The sequence below is a fragment of the Rattus norvegicus genome, chromosome 13 (genome assembly GCF_036323735.1).
Source record: "Rattus norvegicus strain BN/NHsdMcwi chromosome 13, GRCr8, whole genome shotgun sequence".
Taxonomy (NCBI): domain Eukaryota; kingdom Metazoa; phylum Chordata; class Mammalia; order Rodentia; family Muridae; genus Rattus; species Rattus norvegicus.
The window spans coordinates 49,886,193-49,913,704 of NC_086031.1; the positions used below are offsets into that span (position 1 = coordinate 49,886,193).

The 27,512-nt window shown below is 48.7% G+C and overlaps 1 protein-coding gene across 1 annotated transcript in view; it reads right to left on the reverse strand.

Moving 5' to 3' along the window:
• The window catches only part of Pkp1 (plakophilin 1), a 47,823-nt gene extending 24,853 nt beyond the window's left edge, over positions 1–22,970 (reverse strand). The window contains 2 exon segments of the mRNA NM_001394216.1: positions 12,284–12,390; positions 22,578–22,970. Coding sequence (NP_001381145.1) covers positions 12,284–12,390; positions 22,578–22,779 — 309 coding nt within the window. The 5' untranslated portion in view covers positions 22,780–22,970.
• Between the last annotated feature and the right edge of the window lie 4,542 nt (positions 22,971–27,512).

Sequence of the window (27,512 nt, forward strand, 5' to 3'; positions counted from 1 at the left end):
ACCCGAGAGAGGCCTATGACCTAAAGAGTACCATCTGGTTTACAGTTTGGTTTGCTTTGGTTTGCTTTTTCAAGACAGAGTTTCCCTGTATATCCCTGGCTGTCCTGGGACTTGCTCTGTAAACTGGGCTGGCCTTGAATTCACAGAGATCCACCTGCCTCTGCCTCCTGAGTGCTGGGATTAAAGGTGTGCACCATTACACACTGACAACCAGTTCCTATCTACTGAGAAGAGGGAAGACAGCAGAACTCCAACACAGCCCAGCTCCAGGGCTCAGATATGTTTTGTTACCGACTTTTGTCTGTCTGTCTGTTTGCTTGAAACAGTCTTACCTCATGGTCCAGTCATAATTACCCTTCCTCAGCCTCCTAAGTGTTAGGATTATAGGGGTGAGCCACCATACCTGGACTGTCACTTAAAGAAAAAAAACCACTTTAAAATGTAAAAGACAACAGTTTGGGTGCCTGTCTTGGAAGCATATGTAGACTTTGTGAGAAAACTTGTCAATAAGTCAGTGTCTCATGAGTTGTGAGGAGCAGAAACTGTGAGCGCTTAGCAACCCGTTGGTACTGAGAAACATTTGCAGACAACTGAAGACTCATCTCCCGAAGCATCAAGATGGCCGCAGCCCAGGACTGAGGGAACTACAAAACGCCGGTCAGTAGCCGGAGAGGCTTCTGGGAGGTGACTTTCTCTCTAGAGACACCCAGTGTCCCTGTGACCTGGTCTCCTTGGCTGTAGATCCCAAGTCCTCCTTATGGAGGTGAGAAGTCCTTAGGGTCTCCTCCTATATGGTGGGAGGCATCGAACTGAGCTGCCAACTGCTATCAGAACCAACTGCCACAGCGGCTACGGTGCCCTCCATCTCTACACCCTGCTCCCTGCTTGATCAGATCCTCTCTTTCTTCCTCCAACACCTGGAGCAGTAGGGTTATTGTAGCTTGTGTCGATGTCAGAGTGAGTTTGGGGACAAGGATGTGACAGTCTATACACATTTCTTTTTAAAGATTAAAAAGTGTGGAGAGAGAGAGAGAGAGAGAGAGAGAGAGAGAGAGAGAGAGAGAGAGAGAGAGAGAGAGAGAGAGCGCACATGCACGCGCATGTGTGGATAGGTGCATGCAAGTGCAGGTGCTTACATGGACAGAGGTGCCAGATTCCCTGGAACTGGAGTCCCTGAGAATTTTAAGCTGTGCAATTTGAGTGCTGAAAAATCAAACTCCTGTTCTCTGGAAGAGCAGTTGAGTTTCCTTAATTGCAAAGCCATCTCTCCAGTCCCCCATGTTTTCTTCTAAAAGGGAAATCTGGCCCTCGGCTGTCTTTTTCCCATGACCTCAGACAAGTTGGAGCCTCAGTCATTCTACACAGCAGTGTCATGGATTCTGGGTTTTGAACTCAGAGGCCCACTCTGCTGTCCCAGTGATGGGTTCACACAGGGAGGGAGGAGTAAGTGGAGCACTGCAGTGTGAGCTAGCTGCCCAGCAGAGTACAGATAGATCTCTCACATCCAGTGTCCCCAGCTTGTCCTAGAATGTTGGGGGGGGGGAGGCTGAGTGGCCCTGAGGGTTGTATGTATTTCTCAGTGCAGAAGACGGACAAAGATTTTGTGGAGGAGACATATCCTAGGGAACTTGCTTTCCTGGCTCTAAAGACCCTGAAGGATCCCAAGCCTTCCCTGCTGATTAGATCATCAAGAACCTCATATGAAGTAAATGGCCATCTTTATCCCCAACTCGAGGGTAAAACATCACCCCTTTGGGAAATGAACATGTGTGTGCACACATGGACATGCAAGCATGCACACACAACTATCCACATGCATACACACACACACACACACACACACACACACAAGCACACATCCATCCTGTGCACCTCCCACCTGCTCACTTGAGAAATACATTTTTCCACAGGTAGACTTAGGTAAGGGAAAAACTTGAAAATTCCTTGCTCACATCTGAGGCCTCTTGGCTCTCTCTCTTATATATGTGGTCTCTCTCACTTAGCCACTAGACACTAGAGTATGGTGTCGTATGACTCTCATCCCAATGTTCCAGATGCTGAACAAGGAGACTTGTGAATTCCAGGCATCCTAGGCATCATAGTGAGAACTACCTCAGTAAAACAAAAAATAAAACAAACAGAGAAAAGCAAACAGCTTCTGTCCTTGGTGGCCCTCTTTTGAGACATCAAAAGTGTCTCTAGCTATTGGCTAGACCGAAACTTAAAGACTCCAGGCCTAGGAGGTACCTGCCTTTCCTCTTTTGATGGATTATGACAGATTCTTGAATATATTTAAAAGGAGACTAGAACTTGGGGAGGGAAACTCAGTGGGAGAAGGCTTGCTTCATATGTATATGGGCCGGGGTGTGAAAGAAAAGGAAAAAGAAGTAACAAGCTTGGCTGCTCATTGGTGTCATTCAAGTCTACGGCCTAAAGACCAGGACTGAAAAGACCCTCTGGCCCAAGGGACACCAGTGACAAAGGAGACTTTGGGATGGCTACAGCTGGTGTGTTCTGTGCGGGACCATGATCGTAGCAACTGGGAGGAGGAACTCGTTCCCTTATACCACGCCTTGCTCCAAATATACTGCTGGGTCACCAACGTTATGTGGAGGACAGAGGGGCCGCCAGTGCTAAAGTTGGTAGTGAGAGATAGACCCTGGAATCTCTTAGAGTCAGCTAACTATTGCTCGGTTTCTATGAGTTTGGATATCTTGGGCCACCCAGCTTCAAGACTAGGTAGTTAAGAGGAAAATATGGGCCATCGGCTGCTCCCCGAGTACTCCCATTCTGTCTACCCTACTGGGTCTCCAAAGAGGTGGTTAGGATTTTAGGTGAAGGTAGAAGATGTTGGGGGGGGGTTGTTCCAGAACCCTCTTTTTTTATTCTTTTATGAGTCCACTGTAGCTGTCTTCAGACGCACCAGAAGAGGGGCATCAGATCCCATTACAGATGGTTGTGAGCCATCATGTGGTTGCTGGGAATTGAACTCAGGACCTCTGGAAGAGCTCTAACCACTGAGCAATCTCTCCAGCCCGTCCCAAAGGAGGTTTTATTCCACAGAGCTTGGCCCTTGGCAGGCACTGAGTCACAGACTTCATCTCCCCATACTCCATTGGCAAAAAAGTATTCAGCTGGGCATGGGGCTGGTGGCTTTATGGAGTGGCAGGGCTCCACCTGGGTGCTATTTTTTCTTGACTCTCAGATCTCTTCATGACCTGGGTGGGAGTCATTGTGGGAAAACCATCACACATGATTATCCTATGACTCAGAACCTTCTCATATTTTCGCCATGCACCATGGCTGTGAGAGAACTTTAGGGATCTCAAGGACATAGGCAGTAACCGTCACTGAAGCCCGGAGCAATGCTTGCATTTCCAGTCTGATGGTCATTTGGACGAAGCCTAGGGGTGAGTCCCTATGCTTCTTTGTTACTCACCGACATCTCTTTTAGAGCAAAACAACACAGAATTTCCAGTGGGGCCAACACTTCTCGCTAGCATCAAATAGATTTCTGTCTCACAGTGTTGATATTGGTTATAAAGGTCATGGCTACCCTTCCTTTAATAGCCAAAGAATGCTGTTTTTGTGTCGTCTGACGTTAGGGGTGTGCAGTTTCTTTTCAAAGGAAGTGCACTGAAGTTTAAAAGTGATTCCTTGAAAAATAAGTAATAGTTGGAATGATGGTTTTTAATAAACTGTAATACTAACTGCTCATGACTGGAGTTTTAGAAATGTTAGGGCAAATGTTGGCAAAGAGAGGCTTAACGCAGCCATGTGACAAGAACTCCGGTCAGGAGAGCTGGCTTTCCCCGCTGCCTGGCTGAGTATGCCGGTCAATCGGCCTGCTTCCCCAGCCTCAGTTTCTCCAATCACAACACTGCCCCAGAAGGCTCTGGGTTTGGGGTAGGTTGTTCATCCCCGACTGAAGTCACAGCGTCCTGGCCAACCTGGCTCAGCCCTGTCTTCCTCCCTTCAAGGCCACACCCTGAACACTGGGTGGAGGTGGAGGGGTGCCCCCCCCCCCCAAGCTGCTCTCTCCACATCCCCTCCCCGCCCCGCCTCTCCACAACCAGATTTGATTTTGTTTTTCAGCTGAGTTTGCGCTCTTGGGGCAAGTAGGCAGGCAGGCCTCGCAGAGACTTGCCAGGGCCCTGGGGGAGAAAGCTGAGCCTCACCCTAGCAAAGGGTGGGGATAGTTCTTCCACCCACCTGGGAAATGCTACTGCATTTGTCTCTCTGGGCTCAGTGACAAAAGGAAAATTCTCACCAGTAAAGGCACCAGAAGATCCCCTCAATGACTTTTGGTCTATGGTCCTTCTTCTAGTCTCTACTCTCTGGCTTAGAGCTCCCTTGTAGGGGAGAGTCACCACCCATCTCCTGCCAGCTCCTGTCTCCCAGCTCCTGTCTCTCCTCAAACTTCAGGCTCACCACTCCCTTCATGACCACTGAGCTTCAGACTCAGTTCTGCCAACTCTACCTGTGAGGTAATGGGCAAGCCCCTACACTTTCCTGCCACTTCATTCCCCTGCAAATCAAACCAGAATCAAAGTGCTTGGTTACCCACCCATCTCAGAGATACCCAAGGATCGAGTCAGGGAACAAAAAAGCGGGAATGTTCTGTGTAAATTCGCAATACAGCCTTAATCCCAGGGATTATCACATTCTGTGAGTTGACAGAGAGGCAGAGGGGTGAGAGAGTCTTACAAGTCCCTACCTGTTATAATTCAGATCCTAAGGGCCACACATCCCCAAACCCTACAACCCAGCTTTGGCCTTTGACAGCTTTCATTTACAGACCAGGAAACTGAGGCCCATTGAGGTTGAAGTCAGAATGTGCTGTAGAATTTAGCTTTTAATTATATCCTCTCTTAGGCTGCCATTTCATCTGTTCTTTGTTTTTAACCACAGCGTAAGGACTTTAAAGACCGGCATGCTGGTTAAGTCCATTGCCTCTTGTCAGCTCCCCACACCCCCACCCCCTCGCCCAGAAGGGCCCCAAACAAAACTCTACCAATCACTTCTAGAGAAAACTAAAGACATTCGTTTTATTGTTCTTGATTCTACTCGATTCCTCACACCATTCCTCTAACGATCCAGAGGCTGTACGTAGAATGTGTGTGAGGGTGGGGAAGAAAGCAATGGCTACATCTTCTGGAAGCTTCCATTTTAGAAGACAACCCTGACCCATGCTCAGTGCCTACCGCTTTATTATGTGCCTCCTAATCCCTAGTCAGGAAGGACGGAAGGAATGGAGCCCTGGTGAATCAGCCTAAGCCTTGATTCTTCCAGTCTAACCACCAACTTGGAGCTCTGCAATAATGGTATGGAAACCATAGCTGATCCATTAAGCTGAAGCTAGCTCTTGCTGTCCTAGGAAATAGTAACATTCTTTTCTGGGGACTTTCTGGGAAGGGCCTACTGCAGGTGACAGTGTCCTGGGCTGCTGGCCATGCCCTGGGCTAGCCCCACCCAGTCTTCCTGCTCCTTCCCTAACAAAATGTCACTCATCTATCCTACAGCACCCCCACTCCCATGGGAACAAGTAGATCAGGGAGGAGAGCAGGTAGACATGCTCAATCCACTTTGAGGGGCAGTGTGAATTTTGGTCCCAAGGGGTTGGCTGCAGAAAGCCAGCGGGGCTTGTGAGACCCCTGGAGCTGGCAACCCACAAGCTGCTACCCCGTGGGGTAGTGTCCTTTTTTTTTTTTCCCTGATAAGTACAGCAGTACTCCTTCTCCTCAGTCCCAGCCCCAGGGTTTTGCTGTGTTCTCCACCCTCTCCTCTCTTTTCACATAGTCCAGCATTTAGCATCTCTTAGAGGCCTGTCTGGTCCCCCATCCGAAGTTCATACTCACTGATGCCATTTTCACTTATATACCGTAATGACCATGTCCTCCTATCTTGGTAAGATCCTAGTGAGCATCCTCTACTCCTTTTCCACAGGGAGGGATTCAGGCTATGGATGTTAGAGCTGAGAGGTCCTCAGCTAGGTGCGTGCTACTCGGATAGCTAAGTCAGCTGTGGAGGGAGACGCATACAATGGAAGCTGCTCCACCTAGAAACTTGTTAGGTATAAACAGAGCCACTCTGATTGATGGTGGCTTGTCAAGGAGGCCCCGTGCAGGGACTCCTTGGATGTGGACATTTGTCACAGATGAAGTCCCACTGTTGTGGTGTGAGCATGCTTGTAGCACTGATTAGTTGTCAGAGACAAGTCACATTTACCCCTCTCTAGGCACCATCAACTCCTTTGGATACCTCCTTTGCTTTCTGAGGTACATTCTGTCCTTTGGCAAGTAGGATCGTTGTCTCTTCTTGTCGGGTGATAGCCTGGGGCCCTTGTGGGACCCTCCTATCTCTCAAGGCTTGGTGGGAGTGAGTCATGAGCTGGCAGCAGAGACACAGAGTTGGCAAATCCATCAATTGCTCCCTCCTAGAGGATCCATGTCGGAGTCTACTCTATCTTCCCTCACCTGGACTTTGCAAGAAAAGGCGAAGGCCAGCAGGCACCATCAAAGGATCCCAGCTTGCACACCTGGAGTGGCACTTAGCAATGGGAAGAGTGGGCGGGGAAGGCGGTGAGCCTGAACTTTTAAGTCAGGGTAGTTACATTAGCAGTGTTATATGCTATGCCTCCGTTACCCCTTGGCATGGCTATAGTTAATGAACTCCTACCACATCTTCCAGCCATGGCAAGAGCTAACTAACCTCCTTTTCTTGGTGGTAAGAGATGCTCAAAAGAGAGCAGGAAGGAGGCTTAGAGCCTTCAATCACCTGGGAGACTGAAGCAGAGCCTCTGGGCTGAAGGAGCTGCGCCAGCGCCAACCACAGGGCCACCCGGGTTTGGTTTCAGCCCTGCAGCTCTGAGTCATGAGGGCACTCTCAAGGCCTGCGGAGTGTTAAGCTTTGGCAAGGAGCTCATAAAATATCCTTATTCTGTGTTGAAAGAAAAAATGCCACTTCAGGGCCCCCCTCTTCCACCAGTGCCTTTGAGACTACAATCCTGGCCTCGCAGTGCTGATCGAATATGTCATACTCCTACTACAGTGAGAAAGAGATTCCCCACATTTCAGAGATGGAGGCTCGGCGGATTAAGAACAAGCCTGGAGTCACTGAGATAATGAGGGGGAGGGCCAGGATTTGGACTGAAGGCCAAGACAAGCTTATGCTATCTTGAGACCCAGCCTCTGTTAACTGTGGACTAGCAAAGGCAGCCTCTGTTAACTCCTAGGGTAAGAGGTCCCGCCATGTTTCTCTAGCAACCCCTCTACACTGCACAGTGCACAACCCAGCCCTTTGCATACCCAACACTGTTACTCTGACAGAGGGGAACCACCAACCTAGAGGGCACTGTGCATGGAATCACTATTTCCCACTGGAGCCTGAGACGGCCATTGTTTTGCTATCATTACCAGGAGTCCCTACAGATTGCCTTGAGCCCACAATAAACAGGTTTGGCTCGCTTCAGAGTGAAGGTCTCTAGTGCAGAGTCCACAAGACCCTGTCGTTTAGGGAACATCAAGCACAGATGCATCAATTAGGTAAGTGGCTAGGTGAATGATCCAGGACTCTCCTTATGTTCCTGGAGAGCCTCGCTTCAGGAATGCCAAGCTGGACTTAATTGAGCATATCTGTGATTCAATATGGCAGCCACCATGGCTCATCCTACTTAGGAACTGGCTGCTATGGTCCACATAACTTCTTTCCTCTATAGAGCAGATCCTGGGAAGGATGGTCAAGTTCAATCGACATCCAAACACCACTTTACTTGACAAACTCTCAAAATAATTCAATGCTCAGAATGTGCTTCTTGCTTCAACAATAGGAGAATTATAGCTCTGATGTGCACACGAGTGAGGATTGTGCCAACCTCTGCCCCAGCTTCATCTGATACAGACCCATACCATAGTGCCTATCTACAGCTTTAGAATAGAATATCTGTGCTTTCCAAATGGTCTCAGTTCTCTTGTCTCTTCATCCTGGTCTACCCGAACCAGAGAAAGGTATTTTAAGTGACCCATTATCTGGATAATTAAGAGGGACGAAAGGCTTCTATTTTCCAACTAGAAACAGAGGCAGCCCGAGGTAACTCCTCTTGGGTTCCTAGCCCAGTAGAGGAGTTCTTATGGAGACTTGTTTTAATTATAGGAATGGCCTGGGATGACAGACCTTAGGACACAGGACATAGAGCTGTGTTTCAATCTCATATTAAAAATATGTTTTTCAGAGATGGGTGGTGGTGATGCATGCCTTTATTCCCAGTATTTGGAGGCAGAGGCAGAGGCAGGAGGATCTCTGAGCTTGAGGCCAGCCTATTCTATAGAGTGAGTTCTAGGACAGCCAGGGCTACACAGAGAATCCCTGTCTTAAAAAACAAAGCAAAACAACAACAGCAACAAAAATTGGGGCTGGAGAGACGGTTCAGGGCTGCTCTTCCAGAGGACCATTTCTAGCACTCACATGACAGCTCACAATTGTCTGTAACTCCAGTTCTGGGGCTCTAACATCCTCACACAGACATGCATACAGGCAAAACACCAATGAACATTAAATAAATAAATAATAAACAGATATATTAAAAATTATTTCAATTATGTCCCAGATAGTTTATTTTGTTGTATTTTACCTCATAAGTTTACTATCACTTCCCCATTAATGATTATTGCCAAGCAAGTCTAGGAAGAGAAACTATGGCCATTCCCTCCCTTCTCCTGTTGGCTAGACTCCCCCAAGGAGAGAAGAATTGGCTGGAAGTCTGGGGAAGAGAGGAATGAAAGGGTTTGAATTTGTAGACCTCTTGTGAGTCCCTCAAACATGGCCGCATTGTTGACACATAGAAATCTATGGCGACGGATACAATCAACTTCACAAAGTGTAAAGACCTAGGATAAGGAAAACAAATCTTCCCAGGTGAGCAGGTCGTAGGTCAGGTATCTAGGCCACCATACCATAAGGCATTGTGTGACCTTCAGGGAATCATTTATTATCTCCGGGCTTGAGTTTCCTATCTGTAAAACCCACTGGGGTTCTATCTACTGGTTCTGTCTACTGGTTTGGCTCTGAGAACTGGGATGGTGCAGTCAGCCCATCTGAGGTGTCAGGTCTGTGGACATTCTTTGCCTCATGTCACAGAGTCCTCCTTCTTCTGGATGCCTGCAGGACTCTTGGGCTGTCTTGCAGGTGATATTTTGTCCCTGAAGAAGGAGGCTAGAGTGACCCCATAGTCTGTAAAGTGATGCTGAGGCAATAGACCGCTTTGGACCGTTTTCCTTAAGACCGTGGGTGCTTTTTGTATGTCAGACTTACTTCCTCTTAGTTATAAGACTCTTTATGTTCTGTTTCCTAAAACTTGTAATATAATTGGTCATTGATAAAATGCAAAATAGTTTTAACTAGAAGGCTGTTGATGATACAGACTAAAAAGTAACACTACTAATTTCAAAATATAGTTAGAATTTTCTTTTAGAGTTGCCTATTCTATTCTATTCTATTCTGTTAACTACTCTATATTTAAAGAGAGTATTTACTCACTAGTGATGAACCTTTAGTATTTGGGAATGGCGAGATATTTGGAACCACAATCAAATCTGAAGAATGAAGTAATCAGAGCAGGCAATACTGTTTCTGATCTAAAAGGATCATAAGGAATTAATTCTGGAACCTAGAAGGCTTCTAAGGCATACTGAAAACAGTTCCGTTTAAAAACATCTACAGGCTCTAGAAATATTTGAGCAGGATGTTGGTGTAATTCTCCGGTACCAGAAACCATTGTCTTTTATCTATTTCTGTTGACTTTTGCCTCTCTCAGCTTGACTAGAAGTTCACTGAGGGCAAAGTGAGTCTCTGCAGTATCATCTGCAATGTGGGTCACGTGATGCTGTGCCCAGCAGTTGCTCAATGCCACCTGGCTGACCCACCGAATGAATAGAATGTAGGACGTGGCTCTTCACCAGCTCTCAGCAACTCCTGAAAACACGCTGACGAGACCTGTGCAGGTGAACCACACCCTTTTCCCTGTGTTCCCTGCTTCGGGCTGCCATATTGTTTTCACTGGAGGGTGGGACATACAACATTCCACGCCAGTTGTACCAACCATGGGAAAAATCCCACGGGTACACAGTTTTCTCACACCACAGATCACTATGACTGTTTTCCCACTCTCCTCCTCTCTAAATATGGACCCCATTCGGTTGTGCTCAGTGTGCGGCTGATTATACGTCTGGCTCCAATATCAATTACTCTACTTCCTCTCTACTCAGCCCCCTCCCTCTGCCAAATCCTCGTGTGTGCTCAGCTCTTCCCCGTTCCCATAGCCTCTCCTGAACTGAGAGGAGACGGGGCAAGCCTCAGCAGCTACCCTGTCATGAGTCATGTCTGCAGTGTTGCCAGCAAAGGAGTGAAGAGGGTTGGGCCTTGGGACTCGGGGAAGGAAAGGGATTTTCAGTGGTTGTCAGAAAATGAGCGCAGGGAGGTGTGGGGGGGGCTGTTTGGGAACATTAAAGGCAAGTGAGACAGCCAAGGGTTGAGTTAATTAGGTATAAGAAAGTGTTAGAAAGGCATGGGCCATATGATGAGGTATTTTAGAAACGAGTCCTCCCACATTTCCATGGTTACACTCTTCGTTTGATAACACGGTTAGTGTAGCATGAGATCTACACCTGAAGTAGAAAAACTGGTAGCATCAGTCTCTTTTTGTGGAGGGGAGAACTGATGTTCTGACCTTACCAATTTTATCCAGAGTCTCAGCGGAGAGCAGAAAGAGCTCGAGCCTGCTCTGGGCACTCGGAGCATGTATATGATTAGCATGATTATTCGCTTGGATCAACAGGTCCAGCTGTTTGCCTTCTGGGGATTTTATCCAATCCCCTTATTCTACATCACTAAGGCAGTTTCTGAATCTCTCTGGACATCACCCTTTGTGTTAAAGCCCCTTTGCATCTATGAGTGCTCTGCAAGCTTATTCAGTTTGATCCCTTAAATTTATGTTATCCTGAGAGTGACAGTCAATATAAATGACCCCCACACACCAAAAAAGGGAAGAGAGATGAATTTGTAGCAGACTGAGTTCATTCTTTTCCTTCGTCTGCAGTCCGTAACATCCATGAGAGATCCAGGTAAAGAAAGGAAATCAAGCCACAGTAAAAGAACACCAAATTCACAAACTGCCCACTCTTCCTGCACAGGACCCCAGGACCTTCAGCAACCTGGAGTGGCCTCTGTGGTCATTTGTTCAAAACAAATACTGCTGATCCTGCACCCCTTTGAAGACCCAGACCCAGCTTTGCTTGGAGATGGTATCTTTTATCCTGGTTCGTTCAGTGTTTTGGGAGCCTCACAAAAGAGTTCCCAAGAACAAAGCAGGTTAATGTTGAAATTAGCAAAAGTAAACAAAAGCATGGAACTTGAGGACTCTGGGAAAACTTGGGTGCTGTGTAGGCTGGTATCCCTGGTTCTGGAATAGGACAAAGCAGGTACTGGTTCACATGATTGTATCCAGAGCACCCAGCACAGCACTGGGCATAGTGCTTGCCTCCATAGATTCAGGAAACAGATAGGTGGGTAGAGGGAGTTGAGGAAGACAGAGCCAGAACCAGGATTAAAGGATCTAGAATTATCCCCACCCACTTGAACTTTTTTAAACCTCGCAAATCGTCATCTGCTTTTAATGTATATCACTTCATTTACTCTTGCCAATAAACCCAAGAAGTCCTTGTTATATCGCTTGACTTGTGAGGAACTTGAGTCCTGGAAGTTGAAACCCAAAGACAAGGTCAGCGAATGGCAGAGCTCGAGTCTGAACCTAAACTTCTCTGACTTGGAAACCCAAGCAAAGTTTTACTCCTAGGAGGCCGCCTTTGCAGAAGCCGCTGTGCAGAATGTGTTCTCCTGGTCTCAGAGGACTTTCTGGGCACACTAGTATACATGAAAAGAGAAAATGCTTCACAATTCCCAACACAAACCTCTGTCTACAAAGAACCCCCAGAATTTGAACTTCTCACACATCCTGATCAAGTCAGAAAAATTGGGAAATAGACTCTTAAAAATGTGTTCTCTAAAATATTCTCATGAGCTACTCAGAAATACCCAATCAGCATCGAAGGAGATTGTCTCCTTATGAGGCAGTGGCCAAGCCAACAGCCCCAGTCAGATCTGCAATCCTGACTTACTGACTGAAGTCTGCATTCCTCTTTTTGAGCAACCAGCGAAAGCTCTCACCACCAGGAACCCCACACCATGCCCACAACGTTCCAGAACTTTCAGGATGGAAGCAGTTCCTTACCGGATATCCCCAGGAGCCATTCCCTGCTTGGAACTTGGAGAAGTAGCTGCTTCTGCTCGTGGTGCCATAGTTGTTGTAATTGTCAACCAGCCCATCGTACATGGAACCTGGAGGGCAGAGAAGGAAGGTTAGGACGGGGATGATCGTCATCTTCACCAATCCCTACTCCCATGGTGTCACACACAGCCAGGTCCACCAGCTCTGTGGAGGAAAACAGTCAGAGTTCCTGGGGAAGAATGAAGAATGGCTTGTCATCTGCTGGCCATGCCCATATCTTTCCATATCTGCCATAGCCATGGCCTGCAAAGAACCACCAGCTTACTTTTAGACCCCTTGGGAGACATTGACACCTACAGGGTAGGAGCTGTCCTGGAGAGCCTTGGAGAACAGCAGTTCCAGCCCAGGGAATCACAAGTCCGCGCTCCACAAAGAGGAGCTGCCCACTTGGGGAAGAAAGGCAGGATCCCGACATTTCAGGTTCAGAGCGTCGAGGTCAGAGCCCCACTGCAGTGCAAGCTGTTTAGCGTCCACTTCTGTCAGGACTGTGAGTTCAAACCTGAACCCAGCCCCCACAGAGGATCCGGTAACCTGCCCCTTCCTTCTCCTCTGAGGTCCTCTGGCTGGTAAACGGGGAACAATGATCAACCTCAAAGGGCCAGTGAGGATTAATTAATGTTTTCCCAGTGCTTGGAGACCCACAAATGACAGGCTCTATGGGAGGACAGAGTGTCATTAGGGTTATTAGCGGCGAAGTGGCTTTGAATCACAGAAAGCAGGCTGGATTTGGGGTTTGAGCAGGAACCCATCTTCCTTCTCTCTTTTTCAGAATGGCAGGAAGCAGGGCGGTGTTTACAACACAGCATCAACTTCAAGCCAGTAAGCTGGTCTGTTTGAGATCTTTATGTCATGAAACATTGGTCACGGTGACATATCATTCACCATGATGAATCCTTCTCTCCTGAGCCATACTCCTCCTATTCTATACATCTGCCAAAGCCAGGATCAAGACCTCATCTTCAGGAAGCCCTCACTGAGCAGCCCTGCTCAGAGGAATCTCTCTAGTCTCTGATAGATCCTGCTGCTGTACCCCAAGTCATGAGCCACCGGCTGTCTTGTTTCCTTGGCTACATTGGAAACTCCATGAAATGGTTCTCTGGCCTTTGTAGCCATAGCAAAGTTTGCTCACACTCATTAAAGGTAGCCTCTGGGAGTAAAGGCAAGCAGGCCTTCTTAGAGGGATGTGCATTCCTTTCCTTGGAACCCCCCCCCCATCAGAAATCCTGTCTAAGGAGGAGGGCTGGACCTTGACCTCCCTTGAATTCATCCATTAACCCTTCCACTTCTGCCACATCCACTCAACTCCAGGTCATTTTTTGGGGAACTAGATTGTCTGAATTGGGAACAAGAACAAGATAGACAGTTCAGAATTGGGCCAGCATCCTGCTTAGGGCCACCTCCTCTGTCCCAGCGCAAGACTCATCACAAAGGACATTTCCTTTGACTCCAATTCCTCTTCTTGGAGGGTGACAGGATGTAGGACATATTGGCTGTGACAGTTTCCCCCAGAAGCCTAAATGTGTTAAAAAAAATTGGTCCTGGTCTGGCTCATAAACTCTTTCTGGGCCTCAGCTTCTTTTTCTTCTGTAAAGGTTGCCTTCTCTGTATCCTAAATGGTCCATACACTATGGACATATAGTCCATGGCTATAGGATTATAGGGACACATGCCTGATGCGTCCAGAGAAACTTCAAGAACTTTCAAGAACTGACAACTAAGACTGACCCCACCTCCTCTGCCTCCTGCCTCAGGGTCATCCCAGAGGCTGTCCATCCATAGAACCCCAAATCCCACCCCATAGGGCTCAGGTCCATGCCTTCCCCTAAAAATGAAGTCCTGGATTCTGCCTGGCCCACAAAGCCTCTGACTTACTCCCAGCCCTCTGCAGACATGGTAAGTTTGCTCCTGACCTCGTTCAAAGTGCAGCTGCTCCTCTGGACAAACCGTGTTGCCATAAGGAACAGGAGGAAGGCTGTGGACTTAGCCACTAGAGAAGGGGGTCCCAGGCAGGCACAGACGCAATCAGGACTCCAAGGAGCTGACATCCAGGTCTCACCCGCCTTGATCCAGTCCGTGTCTGTCATCTCTTCTGAAGCTTGGCAGACCAGTGTCTGCTTGGCTCTCTTCTCTTGAGCAGGCATTTCTTCCCAAAGGGCAGGTAAGGGTCAGCCAGCTACTTCCAGATGGAAACTCTGGGGTGGTGACAGATACTACAACAAAGCCCCGGGGAGGCCTCCTACTTGAAGAATCATCTCCTGGAGGCTCCCACCCAGGCCTCCACCCCTGTGAGAGAGAATCTACCAGCATGACCTGATCCCTGTAGGTCATATAAAACTTCTCTCCTTCCCATGCCCTTCACCAGCCTGGCTGTCCTCTTATACAACCTCCAGGCGAAGTAGGAACTGTGCTATAGAGGCAGAAAAGGACATAGGGACAGACGGAAGCAGAAGATGAGATATTCTATTCTCCCTAGAGCTAGTCCCCATGCCTCCAAGTGACTCGGGTGGAAATGACTCTGAGCCCTAATTCTCACTTGCTCGGTTCCTTCTGGGCAACCTTGGAAGGCACCCTTCAAAACCTCTCTGCAATCAGGGAGCTACCTGACTCCCTGTGACACCAAGGCAGCCATTGTGCCAGCCAGCACAGATCTTCTGGCAGAAGGAAGATACACAGCTGTAGGGGTGGCAAAGATGTAGAGGAATCTAGAGATGTGACCCATTAGAAATCAGGAGGAATGGTGAGCGTTCTCTGTAACTGCACTGTTCCCGCACCCTTTCTCTCTCCTGACCCCAGGGAGCCCCCAGGGAGCCTGGGTAGTAAGCTATGCCCCCTGTAAACATGTTCAACAGCAAGAACACTGATCCTCTGCAAGTGGAACCATGATAGCTCGCTCCTCTCCTGGGTTCACCACTTCTACAAAACTTACACCTAGGAAACCTTTCTTGGCTATCCATGATTGCATCTGCTGCGTATACAGCTCATGCCTGACTATGTCTAGCACTGGACACTCCAGGCACCTTTACAGGGCCTGAATCATAGCTCTGATTTCCTAGGGATCCTATACACAAGGCGCTGCTCTAGTTGTGGCTTGGCCAAACTGGCTTGAGCTGGACATTTTGGGACTTTTCCCTCCCCTGTCCAGTCAGCCCTGTAGGAAAGGTACTCTGGCACCTAGAGGCTCAACACCCCCATTTAATGCCAAATAAGATTAGAATCTTAGAATTCTATCAACCAGGGCCTCCTCTACCCCAAATGTTCTTTGAGGGCAGTGTTAACTGGAACAAGAGAGGAGGCTGTACGAAATTATAAATGTCCAAGTCCATGTCCTTGAGACAGATTCTTTACCTCGTGGAGGTAAAGGGAGAATATCTAAACACCCAGTTACCCCTCTGAACCATACTGTCCTTCACTGCTCTCTACACAGGTTCATTTGCTATGAACAAAATGATGTTGGCTGCTTAGCGAAAGCTGGCAGCCATCTCTACGTGGTCATCATCGGGACGCATCTGCAACCCCCAACGGAACCCAATGCCTTAGAATATCAAAGAGTTTCCCTGATCGACAAGCAGCGTGAGCTGCCTGTCTCAGTCCATGCCAATGTAGAATTTCACTGGGCGGAACCAAGACAGATAATCTACGGCACTGAGGACAGCTCTCCTGTGCTCGCCTTCTGTTCTGGGCCTTAGATGAGGCTGGCTGGCTTTCTTGTGTCCCATGGGCAACCCAAGCTTTCCCAGCTACGAAATCTTTGAAAGGCAGGTGAGCACGGGAGGGGCGATTCATCCCTTTCCACTTTCAAGCTTTCAAACAGCCACGCCCACAGCACTTGAAGCATTCTTTCTCTTCTTTTTTTTTTTTTTTTTTTTTTGGTTCTTTTTTTTCGGAGCTGGGGACCGAACCCAGGGCCTTGCGCTTCCTAGGTAAGCGCTCTACCACTGAGCTAAATCCCCAGCCCCCATTCTTTCTCTTCTTGAGCCAACCCCCTGACTGCATTTAATACCCTGTAAATTACAGACAATCCCACCCATATTTTAATACCCTAAACCTCGGTCACAACAGCATGAGACCCCGTCCAACGGCTACGCTTACTCTATGCTGGCTGGTACATTTCTTGGGAGTCTATACGACTATCTGTGTTGTGTTGTGTCCGTGTGTCTATCCATCCATGCATCCCTGCATACCTTTCTTCCAGAAAGCTGGGGGCTCTCTAAGCAAGGGATTTTATACTTAAACTAGATGCACCCCACCTCCATCCCCAGGATAAGCTTCTCTATCACAAGGATCCCCAGGACAAGGCCCGTCTGGCTAACAGGCAGCCCTGAGGGGTTAGAGGGCACCCGAAACTCCTCGATCTCCCTTCTCCTAAACCTCTCTCCTTTGCTAAGCCAGACTTGTCAGAAGGAAGCCTCTCTGGGAGTCTATAGCTATCCTCCGTAAGGTCGATGCCTCTTCTTACGTCCATACCTAAATCAAGCTCATCTATTCCTCAGTATAAAGAGCTTGAGAAAGAAGGCTACAGTCTTTCAGCTTTGAAAAGGTTCTTGGGTTGGGGATTTAGCTCAGCGGTAGAGCGCTTGCCTAGCAAGCCCAAGGCCCTGGGTTCGGTCCCCAGCTCCGAACAAAAGAACCAAAAAAAAAAAAAAAGGAAAAGGTTCTTTTTTTTTTTTTTTTGGTTCTTTTTTTCCGGAGCTGGGGACCAAACCCAGGGCCTTGCGCTTCCTAGGTAAGTGCTCTACCGCTGAGCTAAATACCCAGCCCCAAGGAAAAGGTTCTTAACCACCCCTGCCCCAGAGCCCTCTTCGTCCATGGTACCCACAAGTAGACACAGAGCAAGAGGGATTTAAATGAGGCAACAGAGAGAACTTCTTGGAAGACACGCGTGAGACACTATCCCCCAAAGATATTCAAGAGCGGGAAGAAGTCTCGCTCTCGCTGTGTGAACAGATGGGTAAGGATCCCAGGAGGACTTGCCCTAGTCTGCTCCCTGGGCCTCTTCCTAGCTACAGGGAGCACAGCCAATTGCTTCTCCTCCTCGAGAGCTCCCAGGATACCAGGGAGAGCAAAGAGTTCAGCGCACCTTCCTCAAGCGCTCTTGGCAGTGGCTCTTGGCTTCTTCCTGGGCATATGCACACAATAGAAAGGCCAAGACACACTGTGCTGCCCCCATTGGGCATCCTCTCCTCAGCCTCCTAAGGTTCCTGCACGCTTTGCTGAACAATGGTTAAAACCAGCTCTGATGGTGCCCGTTCTATCTGATAGAATCTGTGTGGCTTCAGCTGAACCCACAGCATAGGTAGAGCACAGGCCCACGCTGTGGAGCAGGCCTGGTATAAGCAGCGTGGTGGGTAAGAGTAGGGAAGGGTTAGGGGGGAACTCAGCTGTGGTGAGGAGTAAAACCCATCACATGGCAACCACTCCTCTCGGGGAGCAAGAATGAGTGAACGGTGTAGCAGGTACAGGGATTCCTTGTGCTCGTCTGACATGAGTCAGGGTGGGGACCGGGATCATAATTCTGAACTTTGCTATATGGTATAATCAGCAAATGAAGGTTTTAGAGTGCCAACTTTTTCAGACCGACTAAATCAGATCCTCAGACAGCAGGACCTGGGTACTTTTTTTCTAAAAATCCCCTAGGGTTTTTAGAACCCATACCTAAGTTTGAGATTAGCTGACAAGAACTTTATTTTTGTAGGCTAGCTAGGATATTTACTAGAGAGACAAAACAACTAGGAAGTCTTAAGTCTTTTTGAAAGACAGCCACAAGCAGTTTGGGTGAAGTCTTTACAGAGGGAGAGAATTCTAAATCTATTTCCAAAGGGCACAAAGCACTTTTGATATGCTCTTACCCAATTCCTAACAGCTGCAGAGACCCAGAGAAAGGTATTGACTTGTCCAAGACTGCATAGAAGAAAATAGTAACAGCCAAGCTGGGCTCTTGCCACAGTACAAGTTGCAAGGTGTGGTGTGTGTACATGCCTACGCTATGTGCTAAGTGCGTATCTGTACATGTGTATGCATGGGATGTGTTGTGTATCTGTGAATAGATATGTGTAGCAAATTCCTGTATTCATATGTGGAGATATGTTTATAATGTAAAATATGTGTGTGTTCATGTTCTAAATGTTTGCATGCAAGTGTATGTTCATGTGTGTGTTGTTTTGTGTATATATCTATATATATATGCATCATGTATTGGGTATGTGTGTGCATATGTGTGAATATTTATGTATGTTATAGTATGTGTATGTATGTAATTGCGCACGTCCATGTATATAAAGTAACTGCATGTCTACAACAAATATATTCATATGAAGAATGCATGTACATGCATATAACACACACCTACAGAGAATATCAAATAAAAATATTTGACATCCTTCTATTCTGTTAGGGTCAAACACTGTAAACCTTCTAGAAGCCACACCCCATCACAGAAGCACTTTTCAAATTCTTCAAGATTTATTTATTTATTATATATGAGAACACTGTAGCACTTTTCAAATTCTTAAGCCTAGAATCAATGGCATGTTAGTATTTACAGGCTGGGTGGGCAGGCAGTGCCCCACACCGGTTACCTGGCGGTGTGACCACTGCTCCTGTTATTCTACCTCCAATGTATTTTTACAAACTCTGCCAGGGAGCTAAGCAGAGGGTGGGATCCAGGGAAACAAACAGCCTCTGCTACAAAACACCCTGGGATAGTCCACATTTTTGCATGTGTTGTAACAGGTTAACAGAAACATTGGCTAAAACCCCCACTTCAAGCCAAGGTACACGGTAAAGAAACAGAATTGGTTCATTTGAAGTTTAATTAGTATGTTTTGCCTCTGGAACAAGCTTAAACACAAATACCCTTTAACATCTCTCGTCTCAGCTTGGTGCCTGAGAAAACAACCCCACGGTGATGTCTATCCACAGTCCGTGTCCAGGAAAGGGCAGCTTTCAAGGGTGGAATGAGCAGAACCTTCCTCTGGCAGGAGTTCATGCTGAGACACAGACAAATACAAACACGCAAGTCACCAAAGGCAGGGCCGCCCAAGGCCGCCTTTTTACAGTTCGCAGGAGCGGGCATGAGACTGCAGAGGCTGAGCAGGCGGGAAACTTGGAGGCTGAGCAGACACCTCCTCAAATCCAGCCACACTCCGATCTCTGCTCACCGGGGAGTAAAGGGTCTGTACTGTAGTGGGAAATACCCACGACAGGGAGAAGGAGGAAGTTCTGGCCCAAGATGGGAATTTAGACTCACAGACAGTTAAGCCGCCAACATGAGGCAGTTCAAACACTCGTCCTGTTAGATACTTGGAAGGAGCAATAGAAGAAAGCTCCTTTGACGGAACTTTGTGTGTGACCTGTGTGTCGTGGTGGCTGCTGTTGTGCTTGAATCAAATGAGATATGGGATAAGCTGTGGGAAGAGATTCCAAATGAGGTGTACACATCTGAAAGGTCCAACTACTTGTCAGCCCTTCACCCTCATAGGACACAGCCAGGGGAGCCTTTCCCACCCTTAGAAACAAGAATACTCTTTAGCAAAGATCTCCTGCTGGACAGATTTCACAACACACACACACACACACACACACACACACACACACACACACACGACCACCACCATGACCACACCCCCACCCCCACATCACCATTTGCTTATTTCCCACATAGTCAGGAAGACAAGTACTTAATACTCTGACACACAAAGGGATTCCCTGAGAACACGTGAGAGCCACTTCATGGACAGTTCCCTTGGGTAGAGAGCAACCTCCCTCCCTCTGCATGGTCTTCGCCCCCCACTGGGGACTTCACGACCAAGCTGAAAGGATCTGGCCTACTGTGAACAAGGAGGGAGTAGGTAGGTGTGTTAAAATGCTGCAGTTTCCTCATCCAGCCCTCAACAGCTCAAACCCTCTTCCTAAAGGGTACGAGGTGACAAGGGTGGACCTGATGGATGAGGGTCTGAGGAAAAAAAGAAAAGCCTTTTCTAACCACCTGGGCGGTTGGTAAGTTTCACCTGGCTGTTCACCAAGGGTACCAGGAACAGTGGCCATTTTGCCAAGCAACCCCTTGGGTGGGGCCAGCCTTCTTTAGAGTGTGGGTTCTAACGAAGACGCTCTAGATATGAGGCAAGGAGCTCCAGACCCTACTGAAACCAGCATTCTGCTCCAGGTGGAGACTATGTGAGAATTCAACTGTCCAGGGAGCAGAGACCTCCCATGGCTGCCAACTGGTCTCTGTCAGTATGGAAAGCAGGCTCCTGGCATGGAAATCGCCAGAAGAAAGAGAGCGCAGAATGGCTGTGCAGCAGACACAGAGCACTTGGGCGTTTCGGATAAAGAGGACAGACGAATCTGACGAAAACAAAGCCAGATAAACCAGACGTACCAGCTCTGAGTGCCCCAACCGCCCATGCCAGCTGGGAGAACTGGCCCCCTTCGGGAACCTCCCCAGAGGCTGAGGATAGAGCAGACACACCTACAGGGCCAGTCCCAGGAGAGTTTCTGGACAAGTATGCACGAGGAGGCATCAGGGTCAGCCCTAAGCCTTCGCCCAGCAGAATCCCCTTGGGGGAAATGTGGTAGAGACATCATCAGATGGCTACCCACAAAGCCCACGTTAGAAGGAGTAGTTTGAGGTGACAGTTGTCAGGGAACACCCTGCTAGGTAGGGAGAAGGGATGTTTGACCCTGACTCCAGTTTGAGATTCTTTTGGCTCTACGAGGGGAGCTAAGACTGGTAGAGCAGGGGTGGAAAGGGACGAGGTTAAGCACTAAGCAGAGAGGAGTGGGTGGCCTTAAACTGTGCCCTGGGCTGTGGCTCCAGGAGGCCCTTTATCACTCCAAACCTGCTTTCAAATGACGCCCGCCCCGTAAGCAGTGACAAAGGCATTAAATAAAAGGGGAGTTAGGCAAGGGAGGGAACATCTGTTAGGAGAGGAGCCAGGCACCCAAACGGGCAAAGGGCATGAGAGCAGCAAAGCTTTGTGGTGTGGGAGGTGGCAGAGGCGTCCAACAGCCATTTTCTCTTCCTTAGTTCTACCGAGGGGTCACTAGGAAACAGAGGAAAAAGAACACATGTTGGGGAGAGTGTGGGCCTGTGGGCATGCCGGAGGACTGACAGAAATCTATTTCTTTTCTTTTTTTCCTTGTCCCTCACTGCTCTCCCCCAGGTCTCTATAATCGTGCCCTGTTTGACCTGGACTGGTTCACAGTGTGCCCTTTTATTAGCATTTTACTCAATTTGGCTAAATAATAAAAAAATAAACATGTTCAAGTTTTTGCTAATGATATTTAATAACCAAAGGTTGACATATTTCTTACTGGGAATCCTTTGCATGGAAACTTTTACTCTAAAATTCCTACCTCTAACACCTTGTCAGGTCCACTTTCCACCTTCAGCTTCAGGGACCTGGTCCTTTTTCCTGGCCTCCTCCAAACTGGGGCTTGTCACTCAACACAACTTGGGACAAGGACAGGACTGGAAGCCCGAACTGGTGAAGTGGCCTCAGCTGAGACTGGGAGTGTGCCCACCCCACTGAATTCATTTCCGGTTTGACACTGTTTTCTACTTAAGCTGGGTCAGGGGAAGGGGGCTCTCTCTGTATTAAGGATTAGAGAAAGACAGCAAGAACTGGGACCTCCTTCCTGGTTGTGTGGGGCCCTATGATAGCCCCCTAATCAGATTTGCATCTTTGGTTTGGTTAGAGAGTCTTTGTATAATAGCAGAGGATCCCAGGGACTAGTGAGGTGCTCCCTGACTACCTCCCAACCACATAATGCCTCTCCTGAACCCAAATTCACCATAGTAATTTAGATGCTCCCTTCCCTCCTTCACACACCACCTCCACTCGGGATGCTGTCCCTCTCCACCTGGATGCAAGCTAGAGACTAAAGGTTCTGGTGATTCCAAAGCCTGGGGAAGGTGAATGAGAGGATGTGGTGGGGAGAGGTAGGCGAGTGCACCCGGGTCTGGAACTTCAGGACAGACACTTGAAGATGGTAGGAAACCTCCCATTCAGGTACCCCTGAAGCAGGATTGGGAAAAGAGAGCCATCTGGATTTAGGACTTGAAAGATACTCCCAGATATGTCCCCCAGTGAGTAACCCTGGAGGCCGCCGGGTCCACCCTTTGGCATGGCCTGATTGCTGAGAGGTGGGCACGTTTTACAGACCCCGTCGGGGGCGGGCTACGACGACGGAAGCGCATCGGGAGGGAAGCACCATCCCAAGGGCGCACGCCCTTTACCTCGGTTGGAGTGACTCAAGGTGGACGACTGCGAAGACTTGGACTTCTGCCGTTTGACCGTCATCATCACCTGCTCCTGCACACGCTGCCTGCCCGACGTGCCGGTCTTCATCTTCTGGTCAGAGGGCAAAGCGAGCGTGGAGTTGTCCTGGTCCTGGAAGCATTCGTAGGCCAGCGCGGTCTTGAGCGGCGAGTGGTTCATGGTGGCGGGAGGCGCGGGCCAGGGGAGCCGCGAGTGCGAGCGCAGGCCAGGGGAGCAAAGAGTGCGAGCCGGGGTGTGAGCGCGTGTTCTCCTCTCAGCGGCTCCCTATGGCCATAGAGGGCTGGTCCGCGTGAGGGCTCCCGGCTGCTGCTCCTGGCACCTCCGCCCCGGCTCGTCCCTCAGTAGGCACTGGCCGGACCCGCCCTCCGTCAGACAGGATATACCACCCCTGCCCTGCGCCACCCACTCCGCAGGCCGCCGCTCAGACGCGAGCTGTAGGGCACTGCCGCTGCCAGGAGGGCGCTGGGGTGTGTGTGTGTAGGGCGGGGGGGGGGGTGAGTGCCGGGTGTGCAAAGCTCCCAGGCTGGTCCTTCCTCTCCCGGTGACGGTGACGACGTGAGGTCCAGGGGAGCCGCCCCTGGGTCCTGTTCCTGCTGGCTCCAGGAGAAAGTGTGTGCTCAGCTAAGGACCGATGGGGGATCTCTGTCGAGGAAAAGGGAGCTTTTCTAGCTCAACTCTCCCTTTTCTCCCCCATAAAGTGAGGTGCCTCTCAAGCACTGAGGTAATGGCAGAAACCAGCCCTGTTCCTTGGGGGTTTTCAGACTGATGGCTGATGGCTCTTGGACCACTGGCCAAAGAGGACTGCTTTTCACTTGAGGCAGCTTTTAGCTTGAAGGGAGTGAAGTCTGGGGCAGGGGCAGGGGCAGGGGCAGGGGCAGGGGCAGGGGCAGGGGCAGGGGCAGGGGCAGGGGCAGGAGAAGGGCAACACTTAGAGAACAAACAACCCACAAAGTAACACTGTCACTTGTGGATACACCCAACACAGAACTCGTGTTAACAACAGACCTTCTCTGAAATGACATATACTACCCCCCACACCAATGCCTGGCATCCAATAGGTGGGCATCCAATGAGAAGTTAAGATAAACACTAACTTGAAGCCTACTCAGACCCTCACTGAAACACTGGAAGCTGACTCATCCCTAAAACTCCCCACTATGGTCAGGGACTGTGTGTGTTCTCCTCTATGAGCACACAAGCTTGGGATGTGTGTGGGGTGTTCCAAGCATGTGGTGCCCTCCCGAGCTATGGAGGGAGCCCACATCAGTGACTCTGGTGTAGCAGCGGCTGAGTCCTCTGAAGCACTCCTTGATGGCCATCTATCTTAAAGGCATCACACCCTGCCTTGCCCACTGAAGCAAGCCATCTGGAGATATCTTATGCATTTCTTGATGCCTCTGGTTCTGGATATCCAACACTGGAGTGCACAGCAGTGACGTCTTGTCAGCTTAGGTTGAGGGTCTCAGTGAATGCTGTTGGTCTTGCCTTCAGGTGTAACTGTAGCCCATTGTCCACAAAAGTCCTTTGCAGCTTGCTCCTTTAATCTGCAGAGAAAGGGGCAATCGCAAAGGGAGACCGGCTGTTACTTAGGCATCCAGGAGCGGCCAAGAAGACCGACTGCAACCACGTGAAGCTCGTCACCTCTCTTACAGAGAAGTGGGTGCAGCTTGGCTGTTCCCCAGACGACACTCACGGGAGCCACCTGCACAGCAGATTTTTTATAAAGCAGATCATGGCTTCCCCTAGAGACAGCGGAATACTTGAGGGTTGTGTTCTTAAGACAAAACAGGCAAAACCAAAAACCCCTTAAGAGATTCGAGCCCAAACATGCCACCATTAGTGACTAAGGTAAAAACACCTTCAATCCATTGTAACCATGCCGCCACGTTGTGAGATTCTGCATCTAGCCACAGACGGCTGTACACATCACAGCCTGGCCACATACTTTCACGGTAAGAAGAGAGGCAGCCTGCTCCCGCTCCCAGTATGTGGCACCAGGTCTGGTGGCTCCTGGTCCATTGCTTGTCCTTCCCACTACCCAGCCTCTCTTAAAAGTCCTATAAACTGGGCATTAAATGCTGTATACATTGCTTCCATAAGGGCCCAAGTGTACTATAAAGTACACACAACAGCTTATAAAAATGCACTCCATTATATCATACACTTGGACTACCCGAGACCTAACGTGTTAGCTATAATAAACCTTAATGGAGTCTTTAAATAATGATAATTCTACTATCTTCTGCAACACACAGGGACCGGAAGCAGGTGATTGGAGTAGCTCATATTCTTATGAAAATCAAGTCCGTGGAAGCCCAAGCTGATAACCTTTAAAGACTGTTTCCGGGTGTAAAGTTCAATTTGTCTAGCTCCTGCTGTGTGATTTGGGTATTGACACTATTTTTATCGCACCGAATAGCAATAGGCAGCATTTAGAGCGTGTTCCTGCGAGCCTGGTGCTTACACACAGGGTTCTGGGTCCTCCTTATGTGGCCCATGCCATCTTGCAATGATCCTATGAACTCGGTGCCACCACCACCACCTTTCCTTTTCAGTAGAAGAAACTGAGGCACTGTAAGGTTACCCAATTAGTAACTGGCAGAGCAAGGCCAAGCAGAAGCAACTGGATCCAGAATGTGGCATTACTTGGCTGCTTCCTTACAATTTTTTTTTATCAAGCAGTGGGCTCTGAACCCTTTCAACACCTCAGTTTTATATTATATATATATATATATATACACACACACACATATATATATGTGTGTGTGTATATGTAGGTATATAGGTATATGTGTATATTATATATATGTGTGTGTATATGTAGGTATATAGGTATATGTGTATATTATATATGTGTGTGTATATGTAGGTATATAGGTATATGTGTATATTTTATGTGTATGTATACATGTGTGTATGTATGTATACATATGTATAGGTGTATATACACACATATATATGTATATATATAATATTGTATATACAATTCCAGCACTGAGAAGTTAGGCAAGCTTGTCACTATTTTCCTTTATGGTGTCTCTTACTGTGTCTGTGACATCCTCGGTCTCCTGCACCACATCTGTAAACTGAGGGGCAGATCTGATGGGTCTTCACGTAGCCCCGGAATTGTGATCGCATTGTGACGTTTATAGAGAAGGGGGATCTCCGGTCCTCTGTTCAGTGCTCTGCTTTTTACCACTACTCCCAACAGAGTGAGAGAGAGAGCCCGTGAGGGCTCGCAGGGAGCACCGAGCAGCCCTTCTCAGCGCCTCACTCTGCCCCGTGCACCACAGCACACTCTTCTTTTGAATGTATTCTTTATCCAATCCCTGAACCCCTGAACCACTCTGAAAGGCATTAGTCTTCATGCTGGAAACACGTTTAGAAGCTGAACCAATGGTGAAGCCAAGGTCTTGTGTGCTACGAGAAGGGAACAAGGAACATTCTAGTCACCATTAGAGGACCAGATGAGGGGTATTCGCCTATTCCCACCATCCCTCTTCCTCCCGTGTAGGGTCCTATTTCAGAAATTACACAGAAAAGAAGGGAACCCTGCTAAGGTCTGAAGGGTGCTGAGGAGGTGATGTGGGTCAACCGGAGCTCTGTGGCACACTTCCAGGAGACCGTTGAACACGCCTTTGCTGGTGAGAGAACTCTGTGGATCGGTTAGAGTTTGGAAACTGAATGGCGTGTTCCTGAAGGAAATTTATTTTGACCTAATTATTAAACAGTCGAAGCAAAATTGCATCCTCCAAGTCATTGAAAGAAATGAGTAAGAATGGACCTCTAATTTTGTTTGCCACTTGCCCTACGGCGTTAAGTTGACCCAGATTGTGAATTGGACACTCAAGACTCCCTCCCCGCCTTCACCAGAGCAGGACATCTTGCGGGCTTGGTGGAATGTGAGTTCATTTAGTCAACGATTGTTCACTGAGCAACTGCTTACTGTGCGATGGGGGATGGGGAAGCCCCAGCAGTAATGGAGAATGGCCCAGGAAAGGCTCAGAGGCCTCTTGGGATCTTGCTACTTCTAACAGGGATGGGTGCAGCTTCTCCCTGCTTGGAGCAGCTCTACTAGATGAGTGAGTCATCTCCACCATATGTCTCCATCTCCAAACTGATACAGTATCCCCAGGGATAAGGAAGGTGAAACACTCTTGCTTTCTGGGCTCCTATGCTTGACTCTTTGCATCTGTCCCATGTTCTAAAACAGTGGCCACTGGGCTGGCTCTGCTCTCAAGCCTTTTCTTGTAAGTCTTTCAGCCACACAGCGGGCTTCTCGAGTGCTGTCCAACTCAGGTCTCAACCTCCCTGGGACATCCACACCACCTCCTCCCCGACCCTTATTCTCCGTTCCTCTTCCAGCTCTCTGTTGCTTTCCCGTCATCGCTGTGCTGATGCCTGTCCGCACGCCTTCCCCCCATGTATGCTGTTCCCCCTGCACGGAACACGCCCAGTCAGGCACTTAAGTGTATGGAGTCCTACCTAAAGTGAGCCAGAGGCCACGCCAACCCCTGGAACTTACACAATAAGAAACATCCAATTTGCATCTCACAGGGCTTACGTTCTAAAGGGATGCAGGAGGGCAAACTATCAAATGAGCTAGCAAAATTACTGCAAGTCATATTAGGTACCGTGAGGGAAACATGAGTGTTGATAGACTCCAGGGAGACAACTGTAGCCACCGGGACAGAGAAGGCCACCGGGCTGACACCTGAAGCACCGAGGCAGCTGTCTGTGTCTCGTGGAGCTTCAAGCAAAGTCTAGCATACCCTGGGGACCTGTACATCCGTGTCAGGAAGGCGATAGGCTTGAGGTGGGCAGACAGCAGCACTGTTCTGAAGAACTTCCTACAGTGGGGGCATTGTCTGTCTGTGGCGGCTGTTGCTTTA